A 23090-nucleotide genomic window follows, 5' to 3' on the forward strand; every position below is an offset into this window, starting at 1 on the left:
ATAGTTACCAAAGGACCTTCATGCAATAATAAAATGCTTTATTATGTCATTAATATGTCCCTTTAAAACATTTCAGAGTAGCTTATTACTTATTATACTGGGAAGTGCATTTCATGTATAATTAATTAGATTTACAAGGTCCCCCAGTGTGTGATGTATGTACACATAGAAAGTAGAGAAAGCTGTGTGCATCTATTTGGATCTTAGAATAAGGGTTATAAAATGTAATATTCTTTTGCACCGGGCTCTGCATATCTTGCTTTTTAAATGGTTTTGGAAATGCTTAATGTTTGTGGAGAGTCTGTAGGAAGAAGGCAACAACATTTTGTGTTGTGACTGAGTCACATGAAAGTCCCATAGTCATGAGTTTTTGGATCCCAGGAGACATGGTGAGGGTGTTTGGGTGGATATTTGTAAACAAGAACTGATATACAAGGGACATTTTTAAGCCAGATGAAGCTGATCAGATGGTGACCTGTTTTTTGTAAAAGAAATAAAGAAGCCTTATAGACTTATAGAATTATAAAGTTAGCATGCTACCTTCATAAGCTGGAGGTCAAGAAACCCAATCTGACTATGTAATGCAAAGGAGCAATATCTGAATACCACAGTGGTTACACCCATATAGGTGTCTAGGGAAATTGCCTCTCTAAGTTTTATCCCAGGTTTAGTCTTGTTACTATGAATCTTTATTTTCTGCCTTCTGTCTTTAAATCATACATTGACTTGCAAAGCTCTCTGCAGTAGCCCGGCCAAATACTTGTGGAATTACAGGAACACTTCTTTTTCATCTTGAAATATAATAAAGGATGTTTTCAGCACTTTAACTGCAGGTGATATATTTTAGTGGGACTCATTTACTGTGTATATTTGACAAGGCTTTCAGAATGTATGAGCTCTTCTTCAGATGTGAACAACAAGCAGCTTTCTCAAAACTTAATGACTCAACCTGTCCAACATTCCTCCTGCTTAACATTTTGCAGACGTATCTGGTAAGAGTAAGTTGTTGTCTTCCAGATTCCTTTGTATTATTTCACCTTTGTGATCTGCTCAAATGCACTAAAAGACAGCGAACACTTAGGGGTGGATTCACTGACCTCGACCATTCCATCCAATATTCAGTGAATTCAGAGGGAGGTTTAAGATGAAAAGATCCCAAGTGGATGCTTCTTAACTGAAATAATCCAGCAGTTATCTGTACTGGCCAGTTCTGTGTAATTGTATAATATAATTAGCTTTTTTATAAAGTCAATCCTTATCTAATACTGCATTGCTTTGTCCGTCATTTCTAATAATTCTTTTCTATCACCACTGGTATAAATAATGCTACATGGTGAGATGTAGATGTATCCTTTTATTCTGTTTAATGTAGTTTTCACACAGCTACATTTTAGAGCACGCTTGGGACATCGTTAAATTAGTATTACTAAAGTTTTATTGCTGTTTTAGCACCATACATCTGTTTTATGGTGCCCACCTGACCTCCACTGGATTTTGTCCTCTTTGAAACAATTTTGGTTACTCAGAAATATTAGCTTATGTTTCTGTAGGCTTTTGTAATTTGTACATTTAAATGATCTTTATCTGAGTTATTATTATACGCAGCCTTTACCTAACACAACTGTGTAAGCACACACCTAAGAATGTTATCTCAAGTTCCAATATGGGAGTAGTTCTGTAACTGATGCTTGGTTTATATCACATACAAACTGTCAGGAATCAGATTATATTATTTTAAAATCATTTATACATTTCAAATAAGCTACAGTAATGCATTACATTCAGCATTATTATAGATCATCCCACATATTCTTATTTAGTTTTGATTGTGGCTGATTCTAGTAGCTAGTTTATCTTTAAATGAACCAGCAAAAAATACTATTTTTATATTTTTCACTGTAGGTAGAAAATAATTTGAAGAGCAAATTAACAAAGCAATTAATAAAAGACATATTTTATTTACTTATACTTGCATATACTTATTATTTTAAAAAGTAGGAATGGGCAATGTAAAACAGACATACTTTGATTAGCAAAGCTATTTAATTAAAGGGGTTAATTACTCTTAAAGGTACATTCTAGTCAAAATAAAACTTTCCTAATTCATATAGGGCATGCAATTTTAAACAACTTTCCAATTTAGTTTTATCATCAAATTTGCTTTGTTCTCTTGGTATTCTTTCTTGATATCTAAACCTAGGTAGACTTGTATGCTAATTTCTAAGCCCTTAAAGGCCAACCTCTTATCTCAGTGCATTTTCACAGCTAGACAGTGCTAGTTCACGTGTGCCACATAGATAACATTGTGCTGACTCCTGTGGAGTTATTTATGATTCAGCACTGATTGGCTAAAATGCAAGTCTGTCAAAAGAGCTAAAATAAGGGGTAGTCTGCAGAGGCTTAGATACAAGGTAATCACAGAGGTAAAAAATTTATTAATAGCCGTGTTGGTTATGCAAAGCTGGGGAATGGTTAATAAAGGATTATCTAGCTTTTTAAACAATAAACCTTTACAAAGTAAAATAATTAACAGTGGCTCTAGTTCTAAAAGGACTGGCAATTAAATGCAGATCACATGTAAAACCTTCTGCAAAGCAGCAGTTTTTCTAAATATACAAAAAAAAATATTCTTGCATACATCAAAAGACAAATATTGCAAATTATTTCTGCAGCGCAAGAGATCATCCAAGAAAGTACAACTAAATTGCATATAAAGTAGATTTTTTAAACATAAGACCGCTCTAAACGCAACAATATAGTCATCCAGCTAAGTCTTCTTACCCTTCATTTGAGCGCCAGCTCCAAAGAGAAAAGCAACCACTTCACCATGTAAGCTGATGATGTTACTCAGATTTAGGTTTTTTTTTATACAGCTCCTTCAATAATGCTGCTTTACCATTTATGTGCTCTACCATGTTCATTGTAAGCTCCCAGAAGTCTCCAAGTGTTTCACCAAAGCAACCAAGCTTACTTTTTCTAAATTACTTTTCACAGGGAAGACATGTTTTGCTTAGCACCTCAGGTTTATAATGTTTTGCCACTGTGATATTCAAATCTGTTGAAACATTCATAGATTCTTGCACATTATATATTATGATTAAAATGGAATCACAAAATTTGTAGTAAATAATGAAAAAAATGTTATAGCATTTGAAAAATGTATTCTCATTATTTTGAATCTAGTATTTGACATCACATAGACCATCTGACAAATGAGAGGCAAAGGTAAATCCATTGCTTTTCCAAGACCCTTATCATTCTTGCAAAGCTCTCTGATTATATAATTGTTTTCTTCTTGTTAAGATTCAGATTTACTAGGGGCTTTCTCTCTAACAAAGAAATTACCTTCTTAACTAATTTGGCAGCCATGGATCTCACATGCATTACCCTTTTCAAGGGATTTAAAGTAACCATAGGTTTTGTAGGACCAGCTCTTAAAGTTTGGTTTGTTTTTTTTGTTTTGTTTTGTTTTAAAGATGGGCTCTTCAATTTTCTTCTTCCATTTTACATTTTGAATCTCAGAGCTATTTTGTCTGACTTAGAATACATGGTACGCTCTATTTTTCTCGGTTGTTTAGGGCTCCGGAATAGGCAGCAGGGTTCACCCAGGAGAATGGTTTCTTCACAAGGATGTTTTTCTGGAAATTTCCCAGAATTGGGTGAATACAGAAACGATTGTCTTAATCATACAATCTAAAATCATGATGCATGTTTATAAATCATATAAAATTGTATCGCCTAGATTTAGAGTTTGGCGTTAGCCATCAAAAGCAGCGTTAAGGGCTCCTAACGCTGCTTTTTACCGCCTGCTGGTATTTAGAGTCAGACAGGAAAGGGTCTAACGCTCACTTCCAAGCCGCGACTTTTCCATACCGCAGATCCCCTTACGCCAAATGCGTATCCTATCTTATCAATGGGTTCTTCCTAACGCCAGTATTTAGAGTCTTGGCTGAAGTAAGCGGTAGACCCTCTACCGACAAGACTCCATCCGCAGGAAAAAGTCAGTAGTTAAGAGCTTTCTGGGCTAACGCCGGTTTATAAAGCTCTTAACTACTGTTCTCTAAAGTACACTAACACCCATAAACTACCTATGTACCCCTAAACCGAGGCCCCCCCCACATCGCTGCCACTATAATAAATTTTTTTAACCCCTAATCTGCCGACCGCACATCGCCGCCACCTACATTATCACTATGAACCCCTAATATGCTGCCCCTAACATCGCCGACACCTACATAATATTTATTAACCCCTAATCTGCCCCCCCCCAATGTCGCCGCTACCTACCTACACTTATTAACCCCTAATCTGCCGATCGGACCTCGCCGCTACTCTAATAAAGTTATTAACCCCTAAACTGCCGCACTCCCGCCTCACAAACCCTATAATAAATAGTATTAACCCCTAATCTGCCCTCCCTAACATCGCCTCCACCTAACTTCAAGTATTAACCCCTAATCTGCCGACCAGACCTTGCCGCTACTCTAATAAATGCATTAACCCCTAAAGCTAAGTCTAACCCTAACACCCCCCTAAGTTAAATATCATTTTAATCTAACAAAATAAATTAAATATTATTAACTAAATTATTCCTATTTAAAGCTAAATACTTACCTGTAAAATAAACCCTAATATAGCTACAATATAACAAATAATTACATTGTAGCTATTTTAGGATTTATATTTATTTTACAGGCAACTTTGTATTTATTTTAACTAGGTACAAAAGCTATTAAATAGTTAATAACTATTTAATAGCTACCTAGTTAAAATAATTACCAAATTACCTGTAAAATAAATCCTAACCTAAGTTACAATTAAACCTAACACTACACTATCAATAAATAAATTACCTACAATTAAATAAACTAAACTAAATTACAAAAAATATATCTATCCTGCACTTGCTTTTCTTCTAGGATCAAAGTAACCAAATGGGTCAAACTCAAAAGCAATTTTCTGGCATCTCTTGGAAGTGTTTCTCTACAGTGCTTTAGCACATCAATTTATAAATATATCATTTCATATGTAAAAAATTTGTTTTAACATTATATATGCATATATATGTACACTATGTAGCCAAAAGTATGTGGACACCCCCACTAATTATAAAGTTTAGCTGATTTAACCACACCCATTGCTAACAGGTGCATAACATCCAGCACATAGCCATGAAATCTCCATAGACAAACATTAGCAGTACAATGGTTATACTGAAGAACTTAGTGATTTACACGTGGCACTGTCAAAAGAAGCCACTTTTACCACAAGTCAGTTTATGAGGAGAAACAACATCCCAGTCACAAAGTGGTAGACCATGCAAACTTAGAGTGGGTTGCTGATTGCTGAATTGTGCATCATGTAAAAATTGCCCATATTTTGCTGCATCACACACTTCAGAGTTCTAAACTGCCTCTGGAATAAACATCAGTACAATAACTGTTTGTCAGGAGCTTCATGGAGGGTTTCCATGGCTGAGCAGCTGTACACAAGCCTCACATCAAGATGCGCAATGCTAGGTTTCAGCTGGTGTGGTGTAAAGTATGCAACCACTAATTTCGAGAGCAGTAGACGTGGCGTTTGAAGTGATGAATAGTGCTTCACTATCTGGCAGTCTGATTGAAGAATCTGGGTGTTGCAAATGCCAGGAAAACGTTATCTAACAGAATTCATATTGCCAGTAGTTAAGTTTTGTGGAGGAGGGGTAATGGCCTATGGCTGCTTCTCAGTGTTTGGGTTAGGTCCCAGTGAAGGGTCATCTTAATGCTACAGATACAAAGATATTTTAAACACTTGGGTGGCATCCAACGTACGTTTTACCGTATAGCCTTTATGTAGGATAAAGATCCCTGATAAAGTCTATTTGGTGAAACGTACGTCTGCTGTTACTGACTTATGTTGCCAGGAGGGTGGAGCCAACTGTTTGAACTGCGTGTAACGGTTTTACTCATGCTGTAAGACAGCATTTTTTATTACATCTGGAGCAGTTGTATGTAGTGCCAAACACCCATGCGACAATCTATCCTTTTTATTAATAAATATTGCAGATACATTGTATCTGGTTCCTGTGTGAGAAAAGGTTCTTTTATGGTGGCTCCTGTATATGGGAGGCTACGTTTGAGCAATTATACCTGAGTGCTAAGTTATAAGCTCAATAGGATGGGAGTACTAACTTCACCATTTCCAGTCCTCTTTCTTCTTTGGAATTTTTTTATACAAGGAGAAGATTACCAGACTGAATATTTACTGAACTATATCCTTTAGTGTACACACATTTATTTTTATTTCTATCCTTATTTTTATTTTGTGTATAAGGTGTATCAATGCTTTGATTTTTTTTATTTTATTTATTATTCCATTTTTTTTTCTTCGTTCTGTCACTCAAGCAATGTTTTGTGTTTCTATGGGTTGCTTATATCTTGTGATGTATTCATGCCTTCCAGATGTAACTTATGGGAAAATCATTTTAGGTGCACATACTAAAGCACAAATTACATTTATAAAACTAGAGCATGACATTTTTTATTTAGTGATGATAACTATGGCTGCGTTTACATAGTTGCATATAATAGACTGTCATAAAAATAAGCGCTCATCTGCTTCCATTTAAAGGGACATGAAACCGAAAATGTTTTTTAATGGATCAGATAGAACATACAATGTTATACAGCTTTCCAATTTACTTATATTATCAAATTTGCTTCATTCCCTTGGTACCTTTGTTGAAGGAGCAGCTATGCACTACTGGGAGCTAGCTGAGCATATTGAGTGGGCTAATGACAAGAGGCATATGGGTGTAGGCACTATTCAGCATCTAGCGCCCAGTAGTGCATTGCTTCTACTAAACCTATCTAGTTATGCTTTTAAACACTGATCTGAACATCTTCAAGTCTGTCTGGGATTACATGATGAGAACTGAGGCTCTCTAATTCAACAGAAGAATAGTTCTCCAATATGTTTGGAACAAACTACAGTACCTGCCACGTTTCTTAAACTGTATGCAAGTGTACCTATAAGAACTAATACTGTTTTGAAGGGAAAGGTTGGCACACCAAATATTGATTTAGATTTTTCTTCTGTTCAGTCACTTTTGCACAGTATTGTGTTTGTGTGTACGTATATACATATACAATATCACTTAAATGTCAAAGGTTTCAAAATTCTATTACCTACAGGAATTGCATTACTTCTAAGTTGAACAATAGGGTATTTGCTCTTATGTAAAATGAAAAACTAACAGATTAGATTTACACTCTAAAATTCCAGGCGCCGTAGTTGGAACTGTATGTATGTGTGTGTGTGTGTGTGTGTGTGTGTGTGTGTATGTATCTATGTGTATGTATGTATGTATGTATATGTATGTGTGTGTGTGTGTGTATGTATGTGTGTATGTATGTATGTATGTATATGTATGTGTGTGTGTATGTATCTATGTGTATGTATGTATGTATGTATATGTATGTGTGTGTGTATGTATCTATGTGTATGTATGTATGTATGTATATGTATGTGTGTGTGTGTGTGTATGTGTATGTATGTGTGTATGTATCTATGTGTATGTATGTATGTATGTATATGTATGTGTGTGTATGTATCTATGTGTATGTATGTATGTATGTATATGTATGTGTGTGTGTGTGTGTTTGTATGTGTATGTATCTATGTGTATGTATGTATATGTATGTGTGTGTGTATGTATGTGTATGTATGTATGTATATGTATGTGTGTGTGTGTATGTATGTGTATGTATGCATGTTTGTATGTATATGTGTGTATGCATGTATGTATATTTATGTATATGTGTATGCATGTATGTGTATGTATATGTGTGTATGTATGCATGTGTGATTAGTTCGCGCTCTATAAGTACCCGATAGATAGATAGATGTATGTTTGTATGTATGTGTATGTATGTATGTTTGTATGTATATGTGTATATGCATGTATGTGTATGTTTGTATGTATGTGTATGTTTGTATGTGTATATTAGTATATGTATGTGTGTGTATGTATGTATATGTACAGTATGTGTACGTATGTATATGTATGTATGTGTGTGTGCATGTGTGTATATATATATATATATATATATATATATATATATATATATTCAGAACACTTATCTGTAGCATATTTCTGTCTGCAATCAGTATTTGCAGTTTTGACAGATACATCTTTATTGTAACAAAATTAAAAACAGGATATGGTGTTTCAGAGTTGAGGTTTTTTTAATCAAGTAAACCAAAGGCTGGAGAACGGCCTCCTCCTATTCGCATGCTTGCACTGTAACTCTGAGCAACGGTGTATGAATCCAACAGATTCCAGATTAGATGTACAGCATCTGATAGCTTTTAGTGCGTCTGAGCATTCTCCTGAGATATTTAAGTTTGAAAGATAATGAAAGGCTCTTCACTTGTTTTGTGGTTTTGGAACCTCAGCTATTACATCACATGAAAAGAATGATTTTTTTTCTTCTTTTAATAAATGATACCACAATATGTAATAAAATCCAGTTTTATTCTAAACCAAAACAGCTAATGTGAGCCCTATACTAAAGAACGATTATGGCGAAGAGAGAAGTAAATGAGGCCATTCTTTATTATTATGTGTTGCATTTCTGACCTATTTTCATCAAATTCCATCAGTAAAATGTTCTGCCAAAATACAAACACTAGTAAACCAGAACTGATCCTCTCAATAAATAAGCAGTAGGGAAATAATGCAGCTACCTCTACTTGATCAAACATATTCTCACATATATTGAGCACCTCACTTTTAAAAAAAAGTAAGAATTTCCAGGATTTTCATTGCTGTTTTTAATATAACTTTCTGTCCAGATATGACATCACCTTCTGTAGTTAAAAGGGAATTATTAATAGTCAGCAATGGTGGCTGACAGTGAACAAACTGACTTTGGACTTAGTGAGGAATGAAAATATCCATTCCTTATGTTTACATAGGTCTGTTAGAAATATAATTGCCACCAAATTCAAAAAGCAGAGTGTAAGCTTTGGGCATAAATATGCCTACTGGCTGTGGTAAGTGTTACGCCTGCCAAACTGATCAAACTTTCCAGCCCTGGCAGCTTGTATGGAAATAAAACCTCTCTGACCATAGAAATAACAACATTCAGTTTGTAGATACAGTAAGTGTTTTTAAAGGAAATGTTAGCCTACGATGACATATTTGAAAAATGTAATGTGTTTCCTATTACTAAATTTCTTTTTTAGATTTTAATTTAAGACGGATATCTAATTTTGTTTTATTTTTTTTATCTTGTAGAGCATTAAACATCTGAGAACCTTCGAATTTAAGCCATTTGTGATATTTATTAAGCCCCCATCTATTGAACGTTTGAGAGAGACAAGGAAGAGCGCCAAGGTTATCTCTAACAAGGATGAAAGGGGATTTACAAAATCTTTTACAGTAAGATATAAATTGTGATCACCATTTATAAATAAGGACGTTTTTATTGCTTTGCAATGTTTTGTTTTTCTATGTGTTGTTTAGATCTTGCAATGCATTCATGCCTCCCAGATGTAACTTATGGGAAAATCAAGTGGACATCCTAAAGCACAAATGACATTTATAAAACTAGAGCATGCCATTTTTTATTTCGTAATGATGGTAACTATGGCTGCGTTTACATAGTTGCATATAATAGCAGGAGTCAAGTCCTACAAAAAAAGTGTGGGAACTCACCACGACTTCCACCCCCCCTCACAATGAGTATTGTTTTATATATACACATACACATACACACACTCACACTCTATGTATTTGTATATACTCTATACACTTTGGCTAATGAAAGAAAATTAAATCCAATGAAGGGTTTAGTGGTTGCCTTTGGGCCTGAGAATCCTCCTCTGTCACAGAGTCTCACCCGGCTTAAGGTGCCATAGTCCTTTTTTCTGCTGAGGGGAGTTAAATAAGCCCAGAGCAAGCTGCACAGTAATGTAAGCACCATGTTTTACACACATTGCGGGGTGATCACACAGCAGGTTCATTTAGTGTATTGTAGGAAGTGTTACTGCCCATTACCACAGGATCTCACTATCCCTCTAACCAGACACTGCTCCAGCTCCTCCCACCACCAGCAGCAGTGTTTACTGAAGCGTTTCTTTTCTCTGTCCAGAGGGAACTTAGTTCCTACTGCAAAAATAGTGCAGGAACTCCATTCCCATGCGTTCCCGCTTTACTTGACCCCTGTACAATAGTAATAAAAATGAGTGCTCATCTGCTTCCATTTAAAGGTATATGAAACCCATTCAGATAGATCATACAATTTTATACAATGTTCCAATTTACTTCTATTATCAAAATTTGCTTCATTTCCTTGGTAACTTTGTTGAAGGAGCAGCAATGCACTACTGGGAGCTAGCTGGCCATATCGGACTGACCAAGGACGAGACATATGGGTGTAGGCACTATTCTGCATTACTGCATTGCTTCTACTAAACCTATCTAGTTTTAAACAATGAATATCAGGAGAACAGAGTAAATTACTTAATATAATGAAATTGTTTAAACATGCTGCTCTATCTGAATCATGAGGGTTTAATTTTGAATGCACTGTCCCTTTAATGGGCAGGTTTCAGACCGTCTTCTACATTGCCAGCATGCAAGAAATCTCATCAGTAGTAATAATTTCAATTTAATGCTAAGCCACTTTGTATTTTTGAAGGAAAAGGCCCCTTTTGTCCATTTTTTCAGCAGCTGTTAAAGGGACATAAAACCCAAAAATGTATTTTATGATTCAGGTACAATATATTATTACATACAATATATATTGTTTTGCAACAATGTTATACATTAGCAAGAGCACTAGATGGCAGCACTGTTTCCTGTCCTGTAGTACCCCAGACATGTGCACGCTATCTATCTAGATATCTCTTCAACAAAGAACAACATGAGAGTGAAACATATTTGATAATAGAAGTAAATTGAAATTTTTCTTTAAAAAATTGTATTTTCTATCTGAATCATGAAAGCAAAATTTTGATTTTCATGTCCCTTTAACCCCTTAGTGACCACAGCACTTTTCAATTTTCTTACCGTTAAGGACCAAGGCTATTTTTACATTTCTGTGGTGTTTGTGTTTAGCTGTAACTTTCCTCTTACTCATTTACTGTACCCACACAAATTATATACTGTTTTCTCACCATTAAATGGACTTTCTAAAGATACCATTATTTTCTTCATATCTTATAATTTACTATAAATTTTCTTTATAAAATATGATGAAAAAAATGGGGAAAAAAAACACACTTTTTCTAACTTTGACCCCCAAAATCTCTTACTCATCTACAACCAACAAAAAACTCCCATGCCCTTCACGTGTGTGTATATATATATATATATATATATATATATATATATATATATATATTTCCAATAAATATTGCACTCTCAGGATTTGCAAGACCTTTTTCATTTTAGTAGACAACCCAAAGTATTTATTTAGGCCCATTTTGGTATATTTCATGTCACCATTTCACCGCCAAATGCGATCATATAAAAAAAAAAAGTTCACTTTTTCACAAACTTTAAATTTCTCACTGAAATTATTTACAAACAGTTTGTGCAATCATGGCACAAATGGTTGTAAATGCTTCTCTGGGATCTCCTTTGTTCAGAAATAGCAGACATTTATGACGTTGGCATTGCTTTTTGGTAATTAGAAAGCCGCTAAATGCCGCTGCGCACCACACTTGTATTATGCCCAGCAGTGCAGGGCTTAATTAGGTAGCTTGTAGGGTTAATTTTAGCTTTAGTGTAGTAGACAACCCAAAAGTATTGTTCTAGCCCCATTTTGGTATATTTCATGCCACCATTTCACCGCCAAATGCGATCAAATAATAAAGAAATTGTTCACTTTTTCACAAACGTTTTCAAAATTTTAGGTTTCCCACTGAAATTTACAAACAGTTAGTGTAATCATGGCGCAAATGGTTGTAAATGCTTCTCTGGGATCCCCTTTGTTCAGAAATAGCAGACATATATGGCTTTGGCATTGCTTTTTGGTAATTAGAAGGCTGCTAAATGCTGCTACGCACCACACTTGTATTATGCCCAGCATTGAAGAGGTTATTTGCGTAGCTTGTAGGGTTAATTTTAGCTTTAGTGTAGAGATCAGCCTCCCACCTGACACATACTACCCCCTGATCCCTCCCTGACCCCTCTCAAACAGGTTTAAAATATATATATATATTCTGCAGTGTAGGATCCCCCTAAGCCCCCAACCTCCCTGATCCCCCCCCCCCCCACACCAAACAGCTCTCTAACCCTCCCCCCTCTACCTATTTGTCGACATCTTGGGTACTGGTATTTTCTGTAGTGTAGCTGCCCCCCTCAATACACTCCCCACCTCCCAGATCCCTTTCCCCAACACTTATTTTCCCTCCTCCCTCCCTCTCCCTCCTCCCTCCCTCACCCTCCTTCCCTCTCCCTCCATCACCCTCCCTTGTATCCCTCCTATGCTACCAATGATCAGCACCATCTCTGGACGGTTGCCTAAAAAAGGGTATTGCATGATGCCTCAACATTGAGGCATCGTTGCAATACCCTGAAAGCATCTGGAAGCGATCGCGATCGCTTACAGTGCTTGAAACCCCAGAGGATGTGCCAGGCACGTCCTTAGTCATTAACTGACAACCTTTGTAGGACGTGCCTGACACGTCCTCGTCGCCAAGGGGTTAAACAAACAGTTCGTGCGGTGTAAACTTGGTGCAAATTATCGTTTATCAGTTCCCGTTGATGTCAATGGGAGCAGATAGTACTAAACTGCTGCTGACATTTAGTAAGAGAACATATATGTATCATGAAACTGCTGATATACCTTAAACGTTAACTACTGCCGGAAATGTATTATTGACTACTATGTAAAATATGCTTTAGTATGTAGCTCCCGAGCAATACACAGCCAGCGATTTTAGCCTTCATGCGAATAACGCTTCTGATTACCTCACCAGACATCATCTGAAGCCTCAGTGCCAATGGCTCCCTGAGCAGGACTTTACCTAGGTGTTTTAAATAAATTTGCTCAAAAAGAAGTGTGATACAATAATCACTGCTAAAGTGTGACACCTTTATTAATTTATTTGCACATTGTACACACCTCACCAGACACCACAAAATGCAGGAAACAAAATCCAGGTCTGGCTTGGGGCCCTGTTGTGGGAGGGTTGAAACGCTTCTTCCTGGCTCCAGTGAACTTACCATCATACAAATGTGATATCTCAGGTCAGCTGTTTGCATGCTGGAATTCACAAGCTTATTACCTTATACCCTTATACCAGTTTGCCTACAAATTCCAGTCATAAGCTATTAGACACTATCAAAGCAGAAGATGGCAATAAAATATCCTAGTTATAAGCATTACAGGGTTGTAGCAAAGTGTTAAACCTCACAAGCTTGTGATAGAGGGTAAGCACACCTTTAGATTAGAAAATAAACATTTACATGACATCACAGGTGTTCATTTTACCAAAACAAAAATCTGCTATCAAATTTTAAACCTTAAAGGGGCATTAAATACTAATTGTAAGCTGCATGATTTGGTTATACCTTTAATTGTTAAATTTTAAATTTAATGGTCCTTTAGGAAAGTGTTAACAGGAATAGCTTTGCTATATGTTTTCATGATTTATTCTGTCCCACTTTCCTGTAATATTAGCTCTGAAAAATTTTGCTTTTCTCAATTCCACTGAGTTTCTATAAAACCTAGGTTTTACCCTTATCTGTCACTTCTGTTGAGAATACAACAGCCAAGAGAATGTGCAAACAAGGTTGTGTGGAAACCCTGGTAGTTACTTTAACAATCCTCTATTCCACACAGTCTTTTTTTCGCACACTATTTTATTACCTGTTTTATTGTCATCTGTAATGGCACCCATTCGTTTCTAAAAACAAAAGTACTTTATAGAAACATTCACCTAGATTACGAGTTTGGCGTCAGCCTTAAAAAGCAGCGTTGAGAGGTCCCAACGCTGCTTTTTAACGCCCGCTGGTATAATCTGCTGCCCCTAACATCGCCGACACCTACATTATATTTATTAACCCCTAATCTGCCGCCCCCAACGTTGCCACTTTAATAAATGTATTAACCCCTAAACCGCCGCACTCCTGCCTCCCAAACACTAGTTAACCCCTAATCTGCCACCCCCAACGTCGCCACTTTAATAAATGTATTAACCCCTAAACCGCCGCACTCCTGCCTCCCAAACACTAGTTAAATTTTATTAACCCCTAATCTGCCACCCCCAACGTCGCCGCTACTATTTCTTTCATGTAATTAGCAAGAGTCCATGAGCTAGTGACGTATGGGATATACATTCCTACCAGGAGGGGCAAAGTTTCCCAAACCTCAAAATGCCTATAAATACACCCCTCACCACACCCACAATTCAGTTTTACAAACTTTGCCTCCGATGGAGGTGGTGAAGTAAGTTTGTGCTAGATTCTACGTTGATATGCGCTCCGCAGCAAGTTGGAGCCCGGTTTTCCTCTCAGCGTGCAGTGAATGTCAGAGGGATGTGAGGAGAGTATTGCCTATTTGAATGCAGTGATCTCCTTCTACGGGGTCTATTTCATAGGTTCTCTGTTATCGGTCGTAGAGATTCATCTCTTACCTCCCTTTTCAGATCAACGATATACTCTTATATATACCATTACCTCTGCTGATTCTCGTTTCAGTACTGGTTTGGCTTTCTACAAACATGTAGATGAGTGTCCTGGGGTAAGTAAATCTTATTTTCTATGACACTCTAAGCTATGGTTGGGCACTTTGTTTATAAAGTTCTAAATATATGTATTCAAACATTTATTTGCCTTGACTCAGAATGTTCAACTTTCCTTATCTTCAGACAGTCAGTTTCATATTTGGGATAATGCATTTGATTTAATCATTTTTTCTTACATTCCAAAATTTGACTCTTCCCTGTGGGCTGTTAGGCTCGCGGGGGCTGAAAATGCTTCATTTTATTGCGTCATTCTTGGCGCAGACTTTTTTGGCGCAAAAAAATCGTTTCCGTTTCCGGCGTCATACGTGTCGCCGGAAGTTGCGTCATTTTTTTGACGTTATTTTGCGCCAAAAATGTCGGCGTTCCGGATGTGTCGTCATTTTGGCGCCAAAAAGCATTTAGGCGCCAAATAATGTGGGCGTCTTATTGGCGCGAAAAATATGGGCGTCGCTTTTGTCTCCACATTATTTAAGTCTCATTTTTCATTGCTTCTGGTTGCTAGAAGCTTGTTCTTTGGCATTTTTTCCCATTCCTGAAACTGTCATTTAAGGAATTTGATCAATTTTGCTTTATATATATATGTTGTTTTTTCTCTTACATATTGCAAGATGTCTCACGTTGCATCTGAGTCAGAAGATACTACAGGAAAATCGCTGTCTAGTGCTGGATCTACCAAAGCTAAGTGTATCTGCTGTAAACTTTTGGTAGCTATTCCTCCAGCTGTTGTTTGTATTGATTGTCATGACAAACTTGTTAAAGCAGATAATATTTCCTTTAGTAAAGTACCATTGCCTGTTGCAGTTCCTTCAACATCTAAGGTGCAGAATGTTCCTGATAATATAAGAGATTTTGTTTCTGAATCCATAAAGAAGGCTATGTCTGTTATTTCTCCTTCTAGTAAACGTAAAAAATCTTTTAAAACTTCTCTCCCTACAGATGAATTTTTAAATGAACATCATCATTCTGATTCTGATGACTCTTCTGGTTCAGAGGATTCTGTCTCAGAGGTTGATGCTGATAAATCTTCATATTTATTTAAAATGGAATTTATTCGTTCTTTACTTAAAGAAGTACTAATTGCTTTAGAAATAGAGGATTCTAGTCCTCTTGATACTAATTCTAAACGTTTGGATAAGGTATTTAAAGCTCCTGTGGTTATTCCAGAAGTTTTTCCTGTTCCTAATGCTATTTCTGCAGTAATTTCCAAAGAATGGGATAAATTGGGTAATTCATTTACTCCTTCTAAACGTTTTAAGCGATTATATCCTGTGCCGTCTGACAGATTAGAATTTTGGGACAAAATCCCTAAAGTTGATGGGGCTATTTCTACCCTTGCTAAACGTACTACTATTCCTACGTCAGATGGTACTTCGTTTAAGGATCCTTTAGATAGGAAAATTGAATCCTTTCTAAGAAAAGCTTATCTGTGTTCAGGTAATCTTCTTAGACCTGCTATATCTTTGGCTGATGTTGCTGCAGCTTCAACTTTCTGGTTGGAAACTTTAGCGCAACAAGTAACACATCATGATTCTCATGATATTATTCTTCTACAGCATGCTAATAATTTTATCTGTGATGCCATTTTTGATATTATCAGAGTTGATGTCAGGTTTATGTCTCTAGCTATTTTAGCTAGAAGAGCTTTATGGCTTAAAACTTGGAATGCTGATATGGCTTCTAAATCAACTTTACTTTCCATTTCTTTCCAGGGTAACAAATTATTTGGTTCTCAGTTGGATTCCATTATTTCAACTGTTACTGGTGGGAAAGGAACTTTTTTACCACAGGATAAAAAATCTAAAGGTAAAAGCAGGGCTAATAATCGTTTTCGTTCCTTTCGTTTCAACAAAGAACAAAAGCCTGATCCTTCATCCTCAGGAGCAGTTTGGAAACCATCTCCAGTCTGGAATAAATCCAAGCCAGCTAGAAAGGCAAAGCCTGCTTCTAAGTCCACATGAAGGTGCGGCCCTCATTCCAGCTCAGCTGGTAGGGGGCAGGTTACGTTTTTTTCAAGGAAATTTGGATCAATTCTGTTCACAATCTTTGGATTCAGAGCATTGTTTCAGAAGGGTACAGAATTGGTTTCAAGATGAGACCTCCTGCAAAGAGATTTTTTCTTTCCCGTGTCCCAGTAAATCCAGTAAAAGCTCAAGCATTTCTGAAATGTGTTTCAGATCTAGAGTTGACTGGAGTAATTATGCCAGTTCCAGTTCCGGAACAGGGGATGGGGTTTTATTCAATTCTCTTCATTGTACCAAAGAAGGAGAATTCCTTCAGACCAGTTCTGGATCTAAAAATATTGAATTGTTATGTAAGAATTCCAACGTTCAAGATGGTAACTGTAAGGACTATCTTGCCTTTTGTTCAGCAAGGGAATTATATGTCCACAATAGATTTACAGGATGCATATCTGCATATTCCGATTCATCCAGATCATTATCAGTTCCTGAGATTCTCTTTTCTGGACAAGCATTACCAGTTTGTGGCTCTGCCGTTTGGCCTAGCTACAGCTCCAAGAATTTTTACAAAGGTTCTCGGTGCCCTTCTGTCTGTAATCAGAGAACAGGGTATTGTGGTATTTCCTTATTTGGACGATATCTTGGTACTTGCTCAGTCTTTACATTTAGCAGAATCTCATACGAATCGACTTGTGTTGTTTCTTCAAGATCATGGTTGGAGGATCAATTTACCAAAAAGTTCTTTGATTCCTCAGACAAGGGTAACCTTTCTGGGTTTCCAGATGGATTCAGTGTCCATGACTCTGTCTTTAACAGACAAGAGACGTCTAAAATTGATTGCAGCTTGTCGAAACCTTCAGTCTCAATCATTCCCTTCGGTAGCCTTATGCATGGAAATTCTAGGTCTTATGACTGCTGCATCGGACGCGATCCCCTTTGCTCGTTTTCACATGCGACCTCTTCAGCTCTGTATGCTGAAGCAATGGTGCAAGGATTACACAAAGATATCTCAATTAATATCTTTAAAACCGATTGTTCGACACTCTCTAACATGGTGGACAGATCACCATCGTTTAATTCAGGGGGCTTCTTTTGTGCTTCCGACCTGGACTGTAATTTCAACAGATGCAAGTCTCACAGGTTGGGGAGCTGTGTGGGGATCTCTGACGGCACAAGGAGTTTGGGAATCTCAGGAGGTGAGATTACCGATCAATATTTTGGAACTCCGTGCAATTTTCAGAGCTCTTCAGTTTTGGCCTCTTCTGAAGAGAGAATCGTTCATTTGTTTTCAGACAGACAATGTCACAACTGTGGCATACATCAATCATCAAGGAGGGACTCACAGTCCTCTGGCTATGAAAGAAGTATCTCGAATTTTGGTTTGGGCGGAATCCAGCTCCTGTCTAATCTCTGCGGTTCATATCCCAGGTATAGACAATTGGGAAGCGGATTATCTCAGTCGCCAAACGTTGCATCCGGGCGAATGTTCTCTTCACCCAGAGGTATTTCTTCAGATTGTTCAAATGTGGGAACTTCCAGAAATAGATCTGATGGCGTCCCATCTAAACAAGAAACTTCCCAGGTATCTGTCCAGATCCCGGGATCCTCAGGCGGAGGCAGTGGATGCATTATCACTTCCTTGGAAGTATCATCCTGCCTATATCTTTCCGCCTCTAGTTCTTCTTCCAAGAGTAATCTCCAAGATTCTGAAGGAATGCTCGTTTGTTCTGCTGGTAGCTCCGGCATGGCCTCACAGGTTTTGGTATGCGGATCTTGTCCGGATGGCCTCTTGCCAACCGTGGACTCTTCCGTTAAGACCAGACCTTCTGTCACAAGGTCCTTTTTTCCATCAGGATCTGAAATCCTTAAATTTAAAGGTATGGAGATTGAACGCTTGATTCTTGGTCAAAGAGGTTTCTCTGACTCTGTGATTAATACTATGTTACAGGCTCGTAAATCTGTATCTCGAGAGATATATTATAGAGTCTGGAAGACTTATATTTCTTGGTGTCTTTCTCATCATTTTTCTTGGCATTCTTTTAGAATACCGAGAATTTTACAGTTTCTTCAGGATGGTTTAGATAAGGGTTTGTCCGCAAGTTCTTTGAAAGGACAAATCTCTGCTCTTTCTGTTCTTTTTCACAGAAAGATTGCTATTCTTCCTGATATTCATTGTTTTGTACAAGCTTTGGTTCGTATAAAACCTGTTATTAAGTCAATTTCTCCTCCTTGGAGTTTGAATTTGGTTCTGGGAGCTCTTCAAGCTCCTCCGTTTGAACCTATGCATTCATTGGACATTAAATTACTTTCTTGGAAAGTTTTGTTCCTTTTGGCCATCTCTTCTGCCAGAAGAGTTTCTGAATTATCTGCTCTTTCTTGTGAGTCTCCTTTTCTGATTTTTCATCAGGATAAGGCGGTGTTGCGAACTTCTTTTGAATTTTTACCTAAAGTTGTGAATTCCAACAACATTAGTAGAGAAATTGTGGTTCCTTCATTATGTCGTAATCCTAAGAATTCTAAGGAGAAATCGTTGCATTCTTTGGATGTTGTTAGAGCTTTGAAATATTATGTTGAAGCTACGAAATCTTTCCGTAAGACTTCTAGTTTATTTGTTATCTTTTCCGGTTCTAGAAAAGGCCAGAAAGCTTCTGCCATTTCTTTGGCATCTTGGTTGAAATCTTTAATTCATCTTGCCTATGTTGAGTCGGGTAAAACTCCGCCTCAAAGAATTACAGCTCATTCTACTAGGTCAGTTTCTACTTCCTGGGCGTTTAGGAATGAAGCTTCGGTTGACCAGATTTGCAAAGCAGCAACTTGGTCCTCTTTGCATACTTTTACTAAATTCTACCATTTTGATGTATTTTCTTCTTCTGAAGCAGTTTTTGGTAGAAAAGTACTTCAGGCAGCGGTTTCAGTTTGAATCTTCTGCTTATGTTTTTCGTTAAACTTTATTTTTGGGTGTGGATTATTTTCAGCAGGAATTGGCTGTCTTTATTTTATCCCTCCCTCTCTAGTGACTCTTGTGTGGAAAGATCCACATCTTGGGTAGTCATTATCCCATACGTCACTAGCTCATGGACTCTTGCTAATTACATGAAAGAAAACATAATTTATGTAAGAACTTACCTGATAAATTCATTTCTTTCATATTAGCAAGAGTCCATGAGGCCCGCCCTTTTTTTGTGGTGGTTATGATTTTTGTATAAAGCACAATTATTCCAATTCCTTATTTTATATGCTTTCACACTTTTTTATCACCCCACTTCTTGGCTATTCGTTAAACTGAATTGTGGGTGTGGTGAGGGGTGTATTTATAGGCATTTTGAGGTTTGGGAAACTTTGCCCCTCCTGGTAGGAATGTATATCCCATACGTCACTAGCTCATGGACTCTTGCTAATATGAAAGAAATGAATTTATCAGGTAAGTTCTTACATAAATTATGTTATTAAAGGTATTAACCCCTAAACCCAAGTCTAAACCTAACCCCCCCCTCTAACTTAAAGAGCCACTAAACCCAAAATCTTTCTTTCATGATTCAGATAGAACATACAAATTTAAACAACATTACAATTTACTTCTATTATTTATTTTGCTTCATTTTTTAGATATCCTTATTTGAAGAAAAAGCAATGCACATGGGTGAGCCAATCACACGAGGCTTCTATGTGCAGCAACCAATCAGCAGCTACTGAGCATATCTAGATATGCTTTTCAGCAAAGCATATCAAGAGAATAACACAAATTAGATAATAGAAGTAAATTAGAAAGATGTATAAAAATGCATTCTCTTTCTAAATCATGAAAGAAAAAATGTGGGTGTCATGTCCCTTTAAATATAATTTAAATTAAACGAAATAAATTTAATAAAATTAAATAAATTATTCCTATTTAAAACTAAATACCAATAAAATAAACCCTAAGCTAGCTACATTGTAGCTAGCTTAGGATTTATATTTATTTCACAGGCAACTTTGTATTTATTTTAACTAGGTACAATAGTTATTAAATAGTTATTAACTATTTAATAACTACCTAGCTAAAATAAGTACAAAATTACCTGTAAAATAAATCCTAACCTAAGTTACAATTACATCTAACACTACACTATCATTAAATAAATTACCTAAACTACCTACAATTAATTACAATTAAATTCAATAAACTAAATTACGGAAAAAAACAAACACTAAATTACAGAATTTTTTTTTTACAAGAAGTTTAAACTAATTACACCTAATCTAATCCCCCTAATAAAATAAAAAAGCCCCCCAAAATAATAAAATGCCCTACCCTATACTAAATTACAAATAGCCCTTAAAAAAGGGCCTTTTGCGGGGCATTGCCCCAAAGTAATCAGCTCTTTTACCTGTAAAGAAAAAATACAACCCCCCCCAACATTACAACCCACCACCCACACACCCCTACTCTAAAACCCACCCTATACCCCCTTAAAAAAACCTAACACTACCCCATTGAAGATCACCCTACCTTGAGCCGTCTTCACCCAGCTGGGCACAAGTGGTCATCCGATCCGGCCAGAAGTCTTCGTCCAATGGGGCAGAAGAGGACATCCAGACCGGCAGAAGTCTTCATCCTATACGGGCAGAAGAGGACTTCATCCAAGCGGCATCTTCTATCTGACGAGGAACGACTCCATCTTGAAGACATCCGGCGCGGAGCATCCTTCCAGCATGACGACTAACAACGAATGACGGTTCCTTTAAATGACGTCATCCAAGATGGCGTCCCTCGAATTCCGATTGGCTGATAGGATTCTATCAGCCAATCGGAATTAAGGTAGGAAAAATCAGATTGGTTGATTTAATCAGCCAATCGGATTGAAGTTCAATCCGATTGGCTGATTGGATCAGCCAATAGAATTGACCTCACATTCTATTAACTGATCCAATCAGCCAATCGGATTGAACTTCAAGCCGATTGGCTGATTAAATCAACCAATCGGATTTTTCCTACCTTAATTCTCATTGGCTGATAGAATCCTATCAGCCAATCGGAATTCGAGGGACGCCATCTTGGATGACGTCATTTAAAGGAACCGTCATTCGTCGTTAGTCGTCGTGCTGGAAGTATGCTCCGTGCCGGATGTCTTCAAGATGGAGTCGCTCCTCGTTGGATGGAAGAAGATAGAAGATGCCGCTTGGATGAAGCCTTCTCCCGGTCCGGATGTCCTCTTCTGCCCAGATAGGATGAAGACTTCTGCCGGTCTGGATGTCCTCTTCTGCCCTATCGGATGAAGACTTCTGGCTGGATCGGATGAAGACTTCTGGCCGGCTGGGTGAAGACGGCTCAAGGTAGGGTGATCTTCAATGGGGTAGTGTTAATTATACTGTAGTGTTAGGTGTAATTGTAACTTAGGTTAGGATTTATTTTACAGGTAATTTTGTACTTATTTTAGCTAGGTAGCTATTAAATAGTTAATAACTATTTAATAACTATTGTATCTAGTTAAAATAAATACAACGTTGCCTGTAAAATAAAAATAAATCATAAGCTAGCTACAATGTAACTATTAGTTATATTGTAGCTATCTTATGTTTTTTTTTATAGGTAAGTATTTAGTTTTAAATAGGAATAATTTATTTAATTGTAATTATTTTATTTAGATGTATTAAAATTATATTTAAATTAGGGGGGGTTAGGGTTAGACTTAGGTTTAGGGGTTAATAACTTTATTACAGTTGCGGCGACGTTGGGGGTGGCAGATTAGGGGTTAATAACTATAATGTAGGTGTCGGCGATGTTGGGGGCAGCAGATTAGGGGTTTATAACTATAATGTAGGTGGCGGGGTGTCCGGAGCAGCAGATTAGGGGTTAATAGTATAATGCAGGTGGCGACGATGTTGGGGGTGGCAGATTAGGGGTTAATAAGTGTAAGATTAGGCGTATTTAGACTCGGGGTTCATGTTAGGGTGTTAGGTGTAGACATATTTTTTCTTTCCCCATAGGAAACAATGGGGCTGCGTTAGAAGCTGGGCGCTGCTTTTTTGCAGGTGTTTTTTTCCAGCCAGCTCAGCCCCATTGTTTCCTATGGGGAAATTGTGCACAAGCACGTTTAGCCAGCTTACCGTTACCGTAAGCAACGCTGGTATTGAGGTGAGATGTGGAGCTAAATTATGCTCTACACTCAGCTTTTTGCGGCTAACGCCAGGTTTAAAAAAAACTGTAATACCAGCGTTGGCTTAAAGGGACAGTCTAGGCCAAAATAAACTTTCATGATTCAGATAGAGCATGTAATTTTAAACAATTTTCCAATTTACTTTTATCACCAATTTTGCTTTGTTCTCTTGGTATTCTTAGTTGAAAGCTTAACCTAGGAGGTTCATATGCTAATTTCTTAGACCTTGAAGCCCACCTCTTTCAGATTG

General features: G+C 37.2%; 1 protein-coding gene across 1 annotated transcript in view; it reads left to right on the forward strand.

The window, feature by feature from the left end:
- The window catches only part of MPP7 (MAGUK p55 scaffold protein 7), a 1181171-nt gene that overhangs the window by 1122001 nt on the left and 36080 nt on the right, over window positions 1-23090 (forward strand). The window contains exon 18 of the mRNA XM_053713897.1: window positions 9284-9427. Coding sequence (XP_053569872.1) covers window positions 9284-9427 — 144 coding nt within the window. The remainder of the gene's footprint in view (window positions 1-9283; window positions 9428-23090) is intronic.

The sequence above is a fragment of the Bombina bombina genome, chromosome 5 (assembly GCF_027579735.1).
Source record: "Bombina bombina isolate aBomBom1 chromosome 5, aBomBom1.pri, whole genome shotgun sequence".
Taxonomy (NCBI): Eukaryota; Metazoa; Chordata; class Amphibia; order Anura; family Bombinatoridae; genus Bombina; species Bombina bombina.